Source organism: Euwallacea similis, chromosome 11, assembly GCF_039881205.1.
Source record: "Euwallacea similis isolate ESF13 chromosome 11, ESF131.1, whole genome shotgun sequence".
Classification (NCBI taxonomy): domain Eukaryota; kingdom Metazoa; phylum Arthropoda; class Insecta; order Coleoptera; family Curculionidae; genus Euwallacea; species Euwallacea similis.
Genome location: NC_089619.1, coordinates 297,800 through 315,321, shown reverse-complemented (window position 1 = coordinate 315,321; position 17,522 = coordinate 297,800). Strand labels below are relative to the sequence as shown.

Here is a 17,522-nt window from a genome sequence, read left to right as displayed (position 1 = left end):
TCTATTGTGATGTACATTCAGGACCTCTTAAGAATGGGACAAAAGACTAACTAAACCTTAATAGAAAACAGCTCCAAAGCATCATAAGATTGTGTACTGAACAATGTCAACTACGTCACTACATGTACAATCTTAGAGTGGCAGAGAATGCTAAATGTTCACTGCATGCAAGATGAAGAAATGTTGAAAGTCATCGTGAGGGAATATCTAATCTAATAAACTTTTTGATACTCATATTAGGGATTTGGGCTATTCTAAAGGACACATTTTTTATTCAAAAATGAAAATTGTGCTATTTCTAGAGAATAATATTTACACATTTTTGTTTAACAAGGCCTATAAATGCAAATAAACCTAATTTTTGCTAGAGAAAAGTTGACTCAAATTGAATTTGACATTAACAACAATAGAACCCTTGATCTTCTAAAACAAATTATTTATTATTGACTGTTGTCACTTTGCTCCTGGGAACTTTTATAAGCAATTTCAAGAGCTGTTGTAATAGTCTGCATATCTCCTTCAATGGTTTTTGCCCAATTTTCTACATCCCCTAATTCCTTCAGGGCACTACTAAATGACTCAACTAAACTTAACCATTGCTGTGTTTGTTTGGAAAATGCCTGTGCACTTGTGTGTAGTTGCTTAGCTTCTGCATCCAATTTCTTTTGGTTTAGGTATGCCTGGGCCACTCTACAATATAATGATATAGTTTATGGATAATATCTAAGCTTTTTCAATTATATACTTACCCAACATTTAAATGATCCACCAATGCTTGAGTTAGATCTCCTGCAGATGCACAGGCTTCCTTTCTTTTGGTTTCTATTATTATTTGTAGGTTTATAAATCACCAAACTGAAGGAGATTTTGTCATACCTTGAATTTCCTTTCTGATACTCTGTTTTGTGTTATGGTCTTTTACCATTGAAGACAACATAGTTTGAAAAAAATTGATGGGGAGCTTTGGCGATTAGTATTTAGGCAGCAGATTGGTGCCAATTAAGGGATTTTAAGTATGTACTTGGTTTCCAATTTACATCTGCAGAATAACGGGAATAAATTAACCTAATACATTAAAAAACAACAATAATTACCATTATACTAATTCCTGGATTATTGGCAATTTAGATGTTTATTTTAAGTTTTCAGTTGTCACTATGGTGTGTCAACGTCAAAACTAAAAACAGCACAGATAGTGTTGGACTTGTGGTGCACCATTCGAGAAATCGTGTTTACTCTGTCGGGTTTATAGGTGTTTGCGTTTACCGATGAGATTCAGAATAACACGTCGTGTTGTTGGCGCTAACGGGGTAATCTATTTTCCCGTTACGAGGTGAACACGCTGAAGGGACCAGTATTCCAACCCGGCAAGGATACTAGTCCTAAATATAAAATACGCGCTGATACTGCTCGACTATCTTTATTTACACAAAACTATTGTTACGTTTATTATCACAGTCTGTATGTACTATACTGAGGGTGATAATCATGGTACGTTATCCTGAGAGAGCTAAGAGTAACATCCCTAACAGATTGTTTTCATTGGATTGCAGGTTATTCCTTTTTTTTTTTTTTTTTATAGAGGAGGAAACCTTCATAGGTACCCGGTCTGTTGTTTTGCAACCGGGTTATGTGGGATTCATCCCGTATCAGGATACCTACCCACTAAAACCTCCTCTCTTTCGCCTTGCTTCCGCTTGGAACTACTCCATAGCATTACTTCAAGCGGAGGCAAGATTCTCCTACGTTCCTTCTTCTCCCCTTTCAGCCTGGCCCCTCCGGCCTCTCTCCCTTCTCCCCCTCTCGTCCTCCTCCTTCTCCCTCAGGATCACTCGTACAAAATTCTTAACCCTATTCCAAACATATTCATCCCCAAGCATTTCTCCAACTATATTCTCAGTTTCCAACCTAATCTTCACCTCTTGCTGTAAATTTTCCCTCTGCTTCTTCCATCTTTCGCAATTAAAAATAGTATGTTCAGCGCTATCCTCCTTCTCTCCACAGTACCAACAGCCCGGTAGCTCCTCCTTCACAATTCTGCACAGATACTGTCCATAGCACCCATGCCCGCTCAGAAATTGCGTCAAATAATAGTCCACCTCCCCGTGCCTCCTCAGCAACCACTCCTCAACCCTCGGAATAAGCCTTTTTTTCCACTCTGCCACGCCTGTCTCCCTTTCCCATGATCGCTGCCAATCTTCCACAGTTCGCCTTCTGGCCTCTCCTCTCCCCTCCTTACCCACCGCGTGAGTTTCGGCCCTTTCCCTAATAAGATTTTCCACCGGTATTACCCCCGCTATCACCTGCGCTGCCTCACTCGATACCGTCCGGTATGCCGAGCACACCCTCAACGCCACCTTTCTTTGTATCTTTCTAAATTTTTCCCGGTATTTACCCACCCTTACAACATCCACCCACACTGGCGCCGCATATAGTATCACTGATTCAAGTACACCCACCAGAATCCTTCTTTTTGTTGCTCTTAAAATCGACCAATTTGGCATCATCCTACATAAAGCTGTTGTTATCTTTGCCGTTTTTTCTTCTATATAATTTACATGATTCTTGAATTTAAGACCTTCATCCAATACCACACCCAAATATTTCAGAGTTTTACTTATTTTTATTTCTTTTCCCCTCACATTTATTTTCCAATCCTTAATTCTTTTTTTTTTATACAGAAAAATAGCTTCAGTTTTCTCCAACGCTAGTTCCAGTTTCTTCCCTTCCATCCACTCCATAATCCGTTCAACATATATTGCCGTTTTATCCTCCAACTCAATCTCATTCCTTGCAGCGACCGTCAGTGAGAGGTCATCCGCGTAAGCACGCAGCGTCGCCCCCTCAGGAAGTTCCATCTCCAGGACCCCATTGTAGAGCACATTCCACAGCATCGGACCCAGGACCGACCCCTGTGGAACGCCGCAGGTCATCCCCAGTTCCTCCCCCTCCACCAAGATACATCTGCCCGACAAATAGGACTTAATTATGTTTAACAGGTAAATACTTAATTTCCATTTCTCTTTCAGCTCCCCGACGATTTGACTCCAATCCACACAGTTAAAAGCATTGCGCACATCAAAAGTCATCATAAGACAGATCTTTCTACACCCCGGACTTACACTTTTAATTCTCTCTAATTCTTCCTTTAATGACAGTAAAGCATGTATAGTACCCTTGCCCTTACGAAATCCGAACTGCCTGTCAGACAGATCCCCCCTCTCTTCTATCTCCGTCATTATTCTTTTCCCAATCAGAGCCTCCATTAGTTTTCCCATAGTATCCGTTAAGCATATTGGTCTGTACGTTTTTTGTTCATTTTCATCATTTATTTTTTGTTTTTCTATCAGAACCAGCTCAGCTCTTTTCCAAATTGCAGGAAATTCCCCTTTTTTCAATACCAAATTCAAAACCTTTCTAATACTAGGTAGATTATGAGAGACTATCTGTGCCACAATTTCCGTGGGAATGCCATCAGGCCCAGGGGCTTTTTTATTTTTTAACCTTGCCGCAGCTTCCTTAATTTCGTCCTCTGTAAATAGTTTAATCCTCTCAATGGCTTCCTCGTATTCCCAATTTATAATAGGTCTACTAGGAAACAGTTTTTTTGCTTCGAGAATCTGCGTTTCTTTGCTTATCTTTGTGCGTGTTGTAAACTTTTTATTTACTATTCTGTATCCTGCCCCCCATATATCCTCTTCCATTTCATTTATTACATTTTTCCAGGCCTCCTTCTTTGCTTTAAAAATTAATTTCTTAAGTTTTTTTCTCTTTTGCTTCCACTCCTCCTGTAGACTGAGCACCAAATCACGATCCTCCTTCTTTCTTGCCCTTGTCAACTTTCTCCTGGCCACTGTACATAAATCCCATTCTGTTTTAATCTCTTTATTCCACCAATAAACCGGTTTTTGCTTACCATTTCCCCATCTTATTCTTGAGAACGATTCCTCGCATGCCACTGTAACGATTTCCCTGAGTTGACCCGGTTCCATGTGTATCATCCCATTTACTTTTTTTTCATAGTTCTTATTAAATTTCTCCAAGCCTTCTTTCGTTATACGCCATCTATTTCTAAGCAATCCCCCTTCCGTTTTCTGTTCTTGATTCACCAATTCGAATGCTATCGTTTTATGATCAGACAGATTTTCTTTCTCCTCAGTGTTCCACTTTATTATTTTTTTTGCTATGTTTTGTGAAGAAACAGTTACATCTATGTTAGACTTCCGCGTTCCCCTGTCATAGGTCGGTTTTTTTCCTCTATTAGCTATCACATAATTTTTTCTCGATATAAATTCCGAAAGTTTTTCCCCTCTTGCATCCTCCACACTTGACCCCCACCCTTGAGATTTGGCATTAAAGTCACCTCCGATTATCACCGGCAATCCATGTGGAATCAAAGTCCCCTCGACACGCTCCAAAAATTTCTCGAAACTAGATAGATTCCTGTTCGGAGAAAAATAGCATGAGTAGAATCTGACCCCCTCAATTTGCACATATACGTATCCTTCTCCCCTTCCCCCTTTTATCACATCTAATTTTTTATCACATATAAATATCACAGCATCCAGTTCCGTATCACAGTAGTAATTTTTTTTGTCTTTAACTATTTTTTTATTCGGTTCCGATATTAGAGCTATGCTTATATTTTCCTCTTTAATTTTTTGCATCAGTAGGTCGTGCGCAGCCTTACACCTGTTAATATTTATTTGTATTATTTTCATTCAAGCGAGAGACCTGCCGCTCTATCCTCCGTGTTTCTTTTAATTGTTTTCTAAATTTATCACATTTATATGTCCCTGCCCTATGCCCCCTCTCTCCGCACATTGGACAATATTCCTCATTATCACAGTTTTTCCTTTCGTGTCCTTCCTTTCCACACCTATAACACAGTTTTCTCCTGTCAGTGCCCCTACATTCCTTAGCTTCATGCCCGTATTCCCAACACTTAAAACACCTTCCCAAGTCCATTCTCCGTTCCAGGTAGCACCGCACCATTCCCACTCTAATTCCTTTCCTGTTTACCAGCCTTTGTATAATTTCTTTTTCCGCACTAAATGTTATTGTTTGTGTATTATTTGTAGATAGTCTAATGTCGCTTAGTTTATAATTTCTTTTGTCTAGATCGGGTATTTCTTCCCTTAGTGCTCCAAGAACGTCCTCCCTTGTAGAGAGTGCATCGATACCTCTAATGTATATAGCCTCACTGTTTTCCTGCTTTCCGGTAATTTTTTTTATTGTATTTTGCCCCTTTAAACTCTGTAATGCCTTTTCTACCCGTTCGATCTTTCCCTGATCCCTCTCCGTGACTATTAACAAATTCCCCTCCTTTGTGCTCCTTAAGCCTATAACTTCTTTACCATTTGTTTCCTTCTCCAGGCATTCCCTAACATTTTTTAGAGTTTCGTTGAATGAATTATCCTTATTATTGACTATTAGTGCATAAGTTTTACGTTCTTTATTTTGTATATTTTTATTTATATTTACTCCTTGTTGTATTGTCCCCGTATATATTATAACATGTGTAGAAGTATCATGAAAAATGCTCTCTATCATTTTCCTTAAAATCTCAATTGTCATACCCTCTATCTCATGTATTGCCACCCATTCGTCGCCCTCTGTTTCATCTTTAAGTTCCCGCAGCCTAGCAAAAAGATCCCTTTCCCTTCCATCGTACTTAATTTTTATAATTTTTTTGGTTACTGGAATAACCTTCTCTGCCGTCCTAATTTTATACATTTGTTCTATTACACCGATATTTTCTGTTATCTCCAATAATTCCGGATATCTGTCTCTAAACAATGCCTGAAATTTTGTTTCCATTTTTTCTTCCTTTGGGCCAACTACCACGACTTTTGGGACATTGTCCCTAGTTGCCAATGGATTTCCTATCTGAACTATCGTATTTTTATAGTCTTCTTCCTTCCAATTTGTTTTAGCTTGTGCCTCGAATTCTTCAAAATTTTCTACCCTATCTATGCCTCCAGTCTGCGTTTCAATTTCATTGTTTTTCAGTAAATCAGTCTGTGTATCTATATCCATAGTCATTTTTTCCGGTGTCTCAAATCTGTGTTTCTCTAGGAATTCTTTTGTCTTTCCATTTTCGTTGTCAACTCTTTAATTTCTTTTTTTGTGTTTTGTTCAATAAATCCCCTTAATTTAATAACCATTTTATTCATTTCATTCAAACCTTCAGTAATTACATATACCTCGGGGCGCTCTTTTTTCTTATATAGGATCTCTTTACTTTCTGTCTTTTCTTCACTTCTTTTCCTTTTCTTGTCCGAGTCACTAATAGCTCTATTTTTTTTCCCAAGTATTTTCGTCCATGCCTGTTCTATTGATGTTTCATTACCGCAGTTTCCTTTGTTACAATTTACAGATTTTTTGTTTTCTTCATCCCTAACCAGATCTATTGAGGCGATAGAGTGCCTCCTTTCCACATTCGCTGTCAATTTCAAGTGGGCTTGGCCCCCCCCAGAATCCGTGGGGCCTGCACCGGCCACCGGGGCTTGCACCCGGTCGGAACCGGTGGCGGGATTTTTACCCGCCTGGGATACCTCGTTATAGGGCTCACTCATCATTTCAGTACCTGTTGTGTCCCTCTTTGTCCGGTCCCTCTCCCAGGACCGGTCCGGCACGGTTGCACCAACCGGCATGGCTCCTGGGGTCGCAGGGACCCTCAAGCCCCCCCGCCACGACAAGGTGGAGACACCACGGGGGGGTGCAGGTTATTCCTGAGATTATAGTAAGTGAAGCAAGGTCATTGCCAGAACCATCTCCAATGTCATTAGTCATTCATACACCTAAATCTCAGTTTTATAAAGAAGTCTCGGATATGATTAAATTTTCTGATCATATTGAAGGTTCAAAAGACGTGATTTTACCTGAATGCTCAATTTTCATGAGTAGAGAAAATAAAGGTACCTTTAAAACGAACTTAACATGAAATAGTATTTCTTTTGACGATAATTTTGTAGATGTAAGAGATGATATTCCAGGTAATAACCAATCGTCACAAATCGAAGAACGGAGTGAATTCATTCCCAATTTTAGCGAGTTACTGTCGATTGATTGTAAAAATGATGCTTATACAGCTGAATCTTCCAATACCAATTCAGAAACTACCAATACTGATTCAGTCCGTGAACTGATACCAATGGTCAGTGCCCTTAATCATAACTTGTCATCTAGCCAATCCCAACCACATTCTGAAATAATTCCTGACTTTGTCGCTGATTATACTCCACCTAAATCGGACATAATAATTCCAGATTCTGTTATGTCCCTCAGAACCCAAAGTTCAACTTATTCAAGTGGAGATATCCCTTTGACAATACCTCAGCCATCTTCTTTCAATGCGTCCTCTAAGTGTCCATCACGTGTGCCTATTTTATCCTTAAACTCTCCACTTCCCCACTTCGCCTATGCCGAGTTAGCACGAACGACGAGTGATTTTTCTTCTGATAAAGGAGGAAAATTTCTGGGAGCAGGTGCCTTCGGATCTGTATTTTTGGCGGTAGGGTTGTTCGACAAACCAGTTGCTGTTAAGAAGATATCTCTAGATCCTGTAGACAGTGATCATACTGTCAAACAATTTAAAAATGAAGTGGAGGTGCTCTATAAATGTAGGCACGAAAATTTGGTGCCTTTGCTAGGATATTCGTGCGACACTAACACGTATTGTTTGGTGTACGAGTATGTTCCAGGAGGATCTTTATATGAAGCACTCCAGGTAAGAGACTCGACTACAACAGTGATGTACGATCAGACGATATAATTAAGATTTCTTTTTGCAGAGGTGTCCCAATGATTTGCAGTGGAAACAACGACTTCACATAGCTCTCGGAACAGCCAGAGGTATAGCTTATTTACATACTGCCTCTACTCCACTGATTCATAGGGATATTAAGTCGGCGAATATTTTATTGGACGCTAACAATAATCCGAAGGTGTGACCTTTTTATTTCCCTTTGAAGTGCCGTTCTTTGTATTTTGGGTTCAAACTTTTGAGCCGTATTTTCAAAAATATCGATTTTTGCATGCAGGTATGTGATTTTGGTATAGTCAAGCTGTTGCCTGGTCAGTTAAACGATTTGGAATCGAGTCTTTGCGGTACGTCCGCTTATATGTCACCGGAATACCACAGGGGTAAAATTTCCACTAAGCTAGACACCTTCAGCTTTGGCGTGGTCTTACTGGAGTTGTTAACATCTCTGCCCCCTTTAGATTATGACCGAGACTGCGCCGATCTTGTAAGTAGGATTAGTTCTCTATTTGAAAATGTTTTTAAATTGATAACTGGGGACTGAATGCAAATAATTTTGGTTTGTCGCAGGTGACCTATATTGAAGAACACTGCGAGAATTCCGAGGACGTGGAATCCATCGTCGATAAATCTGTTGGCAGTTGGAGTATAGATGGAGAAAATTTTGCCGCTAAAATTTTTAATCTGGCATGGCAGTGTTTGCAGGAAGTAGAAAAACGCCTGCTTATGGAGGAAGTTGCCAAAGTGTTGACGAAGCTGATGGAAGAAATGTCTAAATATTGACTAAATTGGGTTCGTGGAGATTATTACATGGGTTAGTTTACATTTCACTTACTCATAGTTACCATTTGATTGTGGCAAATACCGTACTGGTGCGGATGCAACAAATCTATTTGCGCAATTTTATAAGTGTTTCAGGATGGTAACATGTAGGTGGTACAAAGAAAATTATTTTTTAGTATTATGTACCTGATAATAAATTGAACTATCAACGAGAGAAAATGGCATTTTTGTTTATGTTCGTATATCTATCTATTTTCCACTTTAATAATCGTTGATGCATTTACAAAGTTTATTTTAATCTACTCGGTGGAAAGCACTAAAACATGTCATGTTATAGACTGTTTCATTGATATGATTAAGCAATTTGGAGCGCCTAGAAGGATCATAAGTGACCGGGGTACATCATTTACGTCCCACAGATTTAAAGCATTTTGTAATTCGCGGGGAATCACTCACTACCTAAATGCTGTAGGATTGCCGCGAGGAAATGGGCAGGTTGAAAGGTACAATCGTACAATCCTCGATTCATTATCGACGATGGGAGCCAACTTGGAGGATGACCGATGGGATGAAAATGTGGCTAATATTCAACTGGGCTTGAATGGAACAATAAATAAGGCTCTAGGGGCGACACCTAGTGAAGTCCTAATGGGCTACCGCGCGTCGGGCCAGGTCAAATTTTCTCTCGAAGATGTACCGGAGAAAATTGATGTTACTGCGTTGCGTAAGAGGGTGCGAGACAATTATCCGGACTATCAGGCGCGACAAAAAGAACGATTTTACGCGCAGAGACGTGCTCCACACCGGTTCCAAGTTGGAGATTTGGTGCTCTTAAAGATAACATCCACTCAACCCATGGGGTCGAGTACAAAACTGCTGCCGAAATGGCGTGGACCGTTTCGAATTTCAAAACGATTTGGGAATGATCGATATGAAGTCAGGGACATCCCAGGGATGACCAGATCGCAAGGGCCATATTTGGGCGTGGCCGGTGTAGAAAATATGAAGCCTTGGATTCAACTCTAATGCATATATGGTAGTGCAAGGTAAATAACTGCTAGGAAGGGGCCTAAGAGCTTAATGTTCAGTGGCGGCCGAGTGTAAGGTTGAACCGGGAATAGGGGCGTAAGCTCTGGTATTCCGGAACGGTTCTGGAGCCTAGTATACTCGTGTACCTTCCAGTAGCTAATTAGTTGTGCGGCACCCTTAAGTTTAATGTGTACATAGACTGCAGCTATGTGCACGACCACTTGATTTAATAGTTATGTTCTCGTATTTCCTTGATCCCATTTTCCTTACGCGCCCAGGAATGGCCGGTGGGAGTAATGCCCGTGGCGGAGCGAGCATAGGGTTGAACCGGGAATAGGGGCGAGGCGAGAGCCCCGGTATTCTGGAACCTGGTATACTCGCGTGCATTTCTGGGGAGAACACTGACCCTTGTTGCAAGAAGCGCATATAACGTACTTAACATTTAGCAAACACATAAAACAGGTCTCCAGGTGGCCCAGGGCCAGACGACAGTGGGCAGGTTGCAGGGCGACAGTGCTTAAAATGATCATTATCGGCGGTTATTACGTCGATACTCTAGCACCGTGACCTTGTTGTATGATACATATTGTTTCTTTCCTTAAGAAGGAGGAAGGAGAGAAAGAAAGAAACGGGACACGAGTGTGGTCACTCTATTGTCAGGATGGCCGAATGTTATCAACATGCAAGGTTCCAGCAAAACCATGAAGAAAATAAACAGATGTACCCACTTACGTTGGGGTCGCGGGACGGTGTTGGATAAAGGAGAGGGATGGAACCCAGGATAGAGGGCAATCTGGTCCCGACGGTCAAAGGGGACGTTATATCTTTAACTCTGGCATTCCTTTTTTTTTCTAAGTGAAATTAATAAATTTAGTCCGAGGTTTAAGTCTTTCTTTTCTTCGATAACAATATAAATACATCCTTGAAAACAAGAGTTATAATAGGGCAACGAATACATAAAATCATATTTTGACTTTGAAAAACAAAATTTACTAAAACCGTCTACATTAGGACGGACCAGTTGGTTCTGGCATATCGGAATCAAGATCCGAGCTCCCAGGCTCGCCATAAAACCAAACAAACAAACAAAGGTTCAGACACTTAGGGAACGATGCCCATTGCATCTAGACAAAATTACGTTACCCCACTGATTATCGCACATCATAAAAGTGACTATTCCAAGACCCGCTTCGACGTAAAGGAAAAACATCTAATATTTCCGCCATTTTTGAAAATAAGCACCTACAATTTTATATTATTGGACAGCCTGTATAATACTAAGCCATATAAATAGTGAAAGTGTGAATCTAAGACTATGTATTGACATTCTGCAAAATATGGAGATTATGTCTTTAATAACTGCGGAGATATGCAATTTTAAAGTTGGTCATTACAGAGGCACGTTTTTAATTCAAGGTCAAATATCTCAAAAACGGTAAGAACTAAGTATAGAACATTATGCAGAAAATGTACCTAAAATATTACGTAGAATCTAAAAATAAAATAATATACTGGGGGTTCCATTTGAAATAAGCAAGTTACAGCTATTTCCGGTTAAACCGGAAGTGACAGCAAATTGAAAATATAAAAAAAAATAGTATATGTAGAACTTAACTTAACTCCAAATTTTCAAATTCGTATCACTTTTAGATCCTAGTAAACTTCTAATGAACGGTTTGGGTGAATAACTCTGTATTCATGAACTAACTCAAACTTTCAAGGAACTAAATGACGTAATTAATGTAAAATTAAGCGCAAAAAAAGTCAACGTCTTGTCAAAAATAAATCAAAACCGTGAAAATGATCCTGAAATACCCGAAGGCAACACGTATCTTCTAACAACACCCAAAAAATTAACAAACAAAAATTTAGAACCAAAATACAAGCCGGTGTTGTTCCAAAATCAAAGACATCCTAAAGATGTTAAAAGACGACTGTTAAGACTGTAACTAGTCACATCGGACTATTTTCTCAATTAAGATACCCGATGCTACGCCCCTGTATTTGTAATTTCGTTTTAGTTCCTGAATCCTGCTAGGTTTTTTTTTGTAAATTAATTTAGTAATAGTCACGTGCATTCAAGGAATTCTCAGCGTTAGCATCCATCATCCCCAGATGGTGGTTGTTTTATGATTGGGATCTCCAGCAATGTTCTTTGTCGGAGCTATAATGTCCGTCCAATTTAAGCGTCGCTCCGCCGGCCTGGCCAACGAAGGTCCAGTCGGCTATTCATCCGGACGTTGCGCGTTAACACGATGAGTAGCCGGGAAGCCGACAATTGCTTCCAAGTTAGGGGTACGTCTATGAGTACCGGCCCTTAGCTCTACTATTTAAGACCTAGAAATGTAGAAATATCTCTCTCTCATCTATCATCTCTCAGTGCAACAACATCACGACCAAGACACTGTGAGATCCTCAGCTACCTCGCGCACCCCTTTCCGACTTGTAACAACCACTCCGGGCGTGAATTATTAAGTTAGTTAAGTGCATTACTTCGTGTATTGTTCAATAGTACAATAAATGAATTGTAAAGTACTCCCGAGTTCATTGTCCGCGAGTTACGAGATCCTGTAAAATATTCACGAGGGTGGTACTCGCGCCAATCGAGGAACGAACCCCCTAACCCGAACAATTAGTGCACCTGAAAAGGAAGCCTGAGTCGGGAGTCTTAATCGCCACCAGACAAAACTTTTAGAGTGAGTCGCCTTTTAAATCCTGATGTGAACGCACATTCACTAATACATATACGTGTATTTACGAGTTATTTGTAAGACCGAAATTCTCTCGAACTTTATCCAGTTATTATAAAATAAAGGGTATATTTGTTCCAAATTTCTCGAAGCTTTTTATTTCACGAACCGTGTTCCTGACTATGATCGGGTAGCTGTACTTCGGTGCACCGAAAAAAGGGATCGTTAGCTTTTGAAAGGGAAACAACTCCCAAAAAACTTTCTCTTTTCGCCCTGAGCTCTCTCAAAGTGAAATGCATCCAACATCACCCTTAGTATTGAACAAACCTCGCTATGATAATCAGTGTATATCTTAGTCTCGTATAAATAAAGTGGTTGAGTGTAAAAGGCGCGTACCCAATTTATAGAATCAGTTTCTCCGTCGGGTTTAGATCTTGATCCCTCAGTGTGTTCACACAGGAACGCTAACGTTAGACAAGCCGCCAACTCTACGTGCACGCTGCACTGTTAGCGACGCCGTAATAGCTCCGTGATATGTATTACCCCTGTGGTGCATTATACACTCGAGAGTAGTTCACACCGAGAACCTGCACCGACAAGTGACACTCACAGAAGTGACAGTTGGCGAGTAGCAGGGGCGGAAATAGCGAAAGGGTTGGTTAGCTATAAAAACCCAAAAAGACCCTTAAAATCTCTCTTACACACTTAGTCTCTCGTACTGTTAAACTGTTATACTCAAAAGCTCTTAAGCTCTTGAATTCTTATACTCTTATTCTTAGCTTTCTCCAGGTAACGTACCACGATTATCACCCTCGGTATAGAACATACAGACTGTGATAATAAACGTAGCAATAGTTTTGTGTAAATAAAGATAGTCGAGTAGTATCAGCGCGTATTTTGTATCTATGACTAGTATCTTTGCCGGGTTAGAATACTGGTCCCTTCAGCGTGTTCAACTTGTAACGGAAGAATAGATCACCCCGTTAGCACCAACAACACATGAATTTAAAATTCTGAGATTTTGGGTTAGGCGAAAAATCTGAAAGTTTCAGGTCTCGCCCTAACTGCTAGAGGCGGATAACAAGTTCACCTCAGCTGTTTTACTCATTCGGCTCTTTAATGTGTGTATTATATCAATAGACAGATCTGGATTTAATGGTGAATTGAAAATATAGTAAAAGTTGTAAAAAGAATATCTATATAGGGTGATTCATAACTTATCTATAAAATTTTAGGTGTAGGTGCGTCATGAAAAAGTAAGTTGTTTTTGTAAGAAAATTTTTTTGGAGAAAATTGTTAAAGTTTGACCATTGTATAACAGAACGACTAATGTTTTAAGTTAACGTACGCCATGGAATTTTGTTGAATACCCTTTTAATCTTATGTATAATTTAACTGGGACTGCCACATGTCAATAGTTGGGAGCTGAAGACATGGGTGATTTGGCTTAAGGATACTTTTGTTTCACCTGAGATAAAAGAAGTGAGCTTATATGTGTAAGCAATTTTAATATCATAAATTGTTACCCTTAAGTCGGATCACCCATGTCTTCAGCTCCCAACCATTGACATGTGGGAGATCCAAATAAATGTTATAGTCTTCCAGTTATACAATGGTTAAACTTTAACAATTTTTTTTCACGGATATTATAAGGATTTTCCAAAAAGTTTTCTTACAAAATTGACTTACTTTTTATAATACACCTACCCCTAAAATTTTATTGATAAGTTATGAATCACCCTGTATAATATGTAAATGTTAAAAAATATATAATATATATTTAAAATTTGTAAAAGAAAAATGAAATTTTTTCAACTTACTTTTAGGTTTATATAAAGTTGTAAAAATTTTAAGGGAAAATCCATATTAGTGATCAGACAAATGGCCTCATCTACCAAATATAATTCGTCAGTAGAAATTAGGAATCTACCCCCAAGTATAACTGCCGAATTGACGAAAATATTGGATGAAGCAGATTTGTGGAAAAGATTAATGAATAATATACCCATGAGACTTAACCATTCGTACAGATGCGACATTACTGCCGCAAATGTTCGCAAATATAATTCCGATGATTTCAGGTAAATTATTGTTTACATCTACATTATCTAACTACTTCACTACGCTGGTGCATAAGCTTTAAAAGCTGCAACATGAGAGACATGACATGTTTTAGGATAATTGAAAAAGGCAGTGTAATGTTTAACAGATCCTGCACAGAGATTCTTTTTGACGAATGGGGTACTTCCGATAGAATCCGACCATCTTTGGGACATTTGAAGTATCTCCTTGTCAAGACAGAACTCTTCAGAGCAGCCGATTATGTGGCAAATCTTTTGGGTTAGTTGAAGTTTTACAATATGAGTGATATGAGAAATTATAATAAATAATATCATAATCCTAGGAGAAGAACCAGCCCCAAGGCCCAATGAAGGGCCTGCTGCGCCCATTTCATTAAGCTTGGTAAACGAGAAACTTCAAAATGACATTGAAATTAAGCAACGCTTAGATGAAATCAATTATCTAAGAGAAGCAATTGAGAAAATCAGGAAAAAGTCTTTAGGGAACAAAAATCTTGTGCCAGTAAGTTCTTTCCGTATTATACAGGGTTATTGCTCATTGAATGTAAATGTTTAGACACATGATTATAAGGGCAAATTGATATGTTGTAGAGTATATTTACTACTTAGCTATATAGGGGGATTCCCTGGGAACAACATGAATCTGTGGAAGATCTGCAAAGGAGATAAATATGAAAGATGATGAGGGCTACACTCCTAAACTTTTAAAAATTCAAGCAGCATTTCTAGTTGTACTGGAAGTAGATATTTCCACATTTCAAATAAAACAGCCTCTTTATTGTTGAATTTTTGAATTAAATTCAAAATTCTAAAAATATTTGTGCTTGAAGTTTGGCTCTTTAGATGGGAATCACCCTGTATATTATTAGAGAGACACATCCCTAACAGATTGTTTTCATTGGATTGCAGGTTATTCCTGAGATTATAGTAAGTGAAGCAAGGTCATTGCCAGAACCATCTCCAATGTCATTAGTCATTCATACACCTAAATCTCAGTTTTATAAAGAAGTCTCGGATATGATTAAATTTTCTGATCATATTGAAGGTTCAAAAGACGTGATTTTACCTGAATGCTCAATTTTCATGAGTAGAGAAAATAAAGGTACCTTTAAAACGAACTTAACATGAAATAGTATTTCTTTTGACGATAATTTTGTAGATGTAAGAGATGATATTCCAGGTAATAACCAATCGTCACAAATCGAAGAACGGAGTGAATTCATTCCCAATTTTAGCGAGTTACTGTCGATTGATTGTAAAAATGATGCTTATACAGCTGAATCTTCCAATACCAATTCAGAAACTACCAATACTGATTCAGTCCGTGAACTGATACCAATGGTCAGTGCCCTTAATCATAACTTGTCATCTAGCCAATCCCAACCACATTCTGAAATAATTCCTGACTTTGTCGCTGATTATACTCCACCTAAATCGGACATAATAATTCCAGATTCTGTTATGTCCCTCAGAACCCAAAGTTCAACTTATTCAAGTGGAGATATCCCTTTGACAATACCTCAGCCATCTTCTTTCAATGCGTCCTCTAAGTGTCCATCACGTGTGCCTATTTTATCCTTAAACTCTCCACTTCCCCACTTCGCCTATGCCGAGTTAGCACGAACGACGAGTGATTTTTCTTCTGATAAAGGAGGAAAATTTCTGGGAGCAGGTGCCTTCGGATCTGTATTTTTGGCGGTAGGGTTGTTCGACAAACCAGTTGCTGTTAAGAAGATATCTCTAGATCCTGTAGACAGTGATCATACTGTCAAACAATTTAAAAATGAAGTGGAGGTGCTCTATAAATGTAGGCACGAAAATTTGGTGCCTTTGCTAGGATATTCGTGCGACACTAACACGTATTGTTTGGTGTACGAGTATGTTCCAGGAGGATCTTTATATGAAGCACTCCAGGTAAGAGACTCGACTACAACAGTGATGTACGATCAGACGATATAATTAAGATTTCTTTTTGCAGAGGTGTCCCAATGATTTGCAGTGGAAACAACGACTTCACATAGCTCTCGGAACAGCCAGAGGTATAGCTTATTTACATACTGCCTCTACTCCACTGATTCATAGGGATATTAAGTCGGCGAATATTTTATTGGACGCTAACAATAATCCGAAGGTGTGACCTTTTTATTTCCCTTTGAAGTGCCGTTCTTTGTATTTTGGGTTCAAACTTTTGAGCCGTATTTTCAAAAATATCGATTTTTGCATGCAGGTATGTGATTTTGGTATAGTCAAGCTGTTGCCTGGTCAGTTAAACGATTTGGAATCGAGTCTTTGCGGTACGTCCGCTTATATGTCACCGGAATACCACAGGGGTAAAATTTCCACTAAGCTAGACACCTTCAGCTTTGGCGTGGTCTTACTGGAGTTGTTAACATCTCTGCCCCCTTTAGATTATGACCGAGACTGCGCCGATCTTGTAAGTAGGATTAGTTCTCTATTTGAAAATGTTTTTAAATTGATAACTGGGGACTGAATGCAAATAATTTTGGTTTGTCGCAGGTGACCTATATTGAAGAACACTGCGAGAATTCCGAGGACGTGGAATCCATCGTCGATAAATCTGTTGGCAGTTGGAGTATAGATGGAGAAAATTTTGCCGCTAAAATTTTTAATCTGGCATGGCAGTGTTTGCAGGAAGTAGAAAAACGCCTGCTTATGGAGGAAGTTGCCAAAGTGTTGACGAAGCTGATGGAAGAAATGTCTAAATATTGACTAAATTGGGTTCGTGGAGATTATTACATGGGTTAGTTTACATTTCACTTACTCATAGTTACCATTTGATTGTGGCAAATACCGTACTGGTGCGGATGCAACAAATCTATTTGCGCAATTTTATAAGTGTTTCAGGATGGTAACATGTAGGTGGTACAAAGAAAATTATTTTTTAGTATTATGTACCTGATAATAAATTGAACTATCAACGAGAGAAAATGGCATTTTTGTTTATGTTCGTATATCTATCTATTTTCCACTTTAATAATCGTTGATGCATTTACAAAGTTTATTTTAATCTACTCGGTGGAAAGCACTAAAACATGTCATGTTATAGACTGTTTCATTGATATGATTAAGCAATTTGGAGCGCCTAGAAGGATCATAAGTGACCGGGGTACATCATTTACGTCCCACAGATTTAAAGCATTTTGTAATTCGCGG

At 39.0% G+C, this 17,522-nt stretch overlaps 3 protein-coding genes across 6 annotated transcripts; 2 read left to right on the top strand and 1 right to left on the bottom strand.

Annotated features, from left to right (window-relative positions):
- Positions 1-257: 257 nt before the first annotated feature.
- LOC136412050 (biogenesis of lysosome-related organelles complex 1 subunit 1-like) lies at positions 258-1,111 on the bottom strand. The gene is made up of 4 exons (XM_066394920.1): positions 1,095-1,111; positions 877-1,039; positions 750-822; positions 258-690 (listed from the first exon to the last, which is right to left on the bottom strand). The coding sequence occupies exons 2-4, from the start codon at positions 935-937 to the stop codon at positions 441-443; spliced, it is 384 nt and encodes a 127-aa protein (XP_066251017.1). The 5' UTR covers positions 938-1,039; positions 1,095-1,111; the 3' UTR covers positions 258-440.
- A 5,625-nt stretch (positions 1,112-6,736) lies between these two features.
- Positions 6,737-8,755, top strand: LOC136412040 (uncharacterized). The gene is made up of 5 exons (XM_066394903.1): positions 6,737-6,920; positions 6,978-7,732; positions 7,797-7,949; positions 8,046-8,252; positions 8,336-8,755. The coding sequence occupies exons 1-5, from the start codon at positions 6,782-6,784 to the stop codon at positions 8,546-8,548; spliced, it is 1,467 nt and encodes a 488-aa protein (XP_066251000.1). The 5' UTR covers positions 6,737-6,781; the 3' UTR covers positions 8,549-8,755.
- A 4,139-nt stretch (positions 8,756-12,894) lies between these two features.
- Positions 12,895-17,285, top strand: LOC136412269 (interleukin-1 receptor-associated kinase 4-like). 4 transcript variants are annotated; one of them, XM_066395291.1, is made up of 9 exons: positions 12,895-13,056; positions 14,122-14,348; positions 14,444-14,607; positions 14,672-14,850; positions 15,258-15,450; positions 15,508-16,262; positions 16,327-16,479; positions 16,576-16,782; positions 16,866-17,285. In XM_066395291.1, the coding sequence occupies exons 2-9, from the start codon at positions 14,149-14,151 to the stop codon at positions 17,076-17,078; spliced, it is 2,064 nt and encodes a 687-aa protein (XP_066251388.1). In that variant the 5' UTR covers positions 12,895-13,056; positions 14,122-14,148; the 3' UTR covers positions 17,079-17,285. The 4 variants fall into 4 exon arrangements, with proteins under 4 accessions (XP_066251388.1, XP_066251387.1, XP_066251386.1 ...); XM_066395290.1 differs by having other exon boundaries at positions 14,094-14,348; XM_066395289.1 differs by lacking the exon at positions 12,895-13,056 and adding an exon at positions 13,125-13,425.
- Positions 17,286-17,522: the final 237 nt, after the last annotated feature.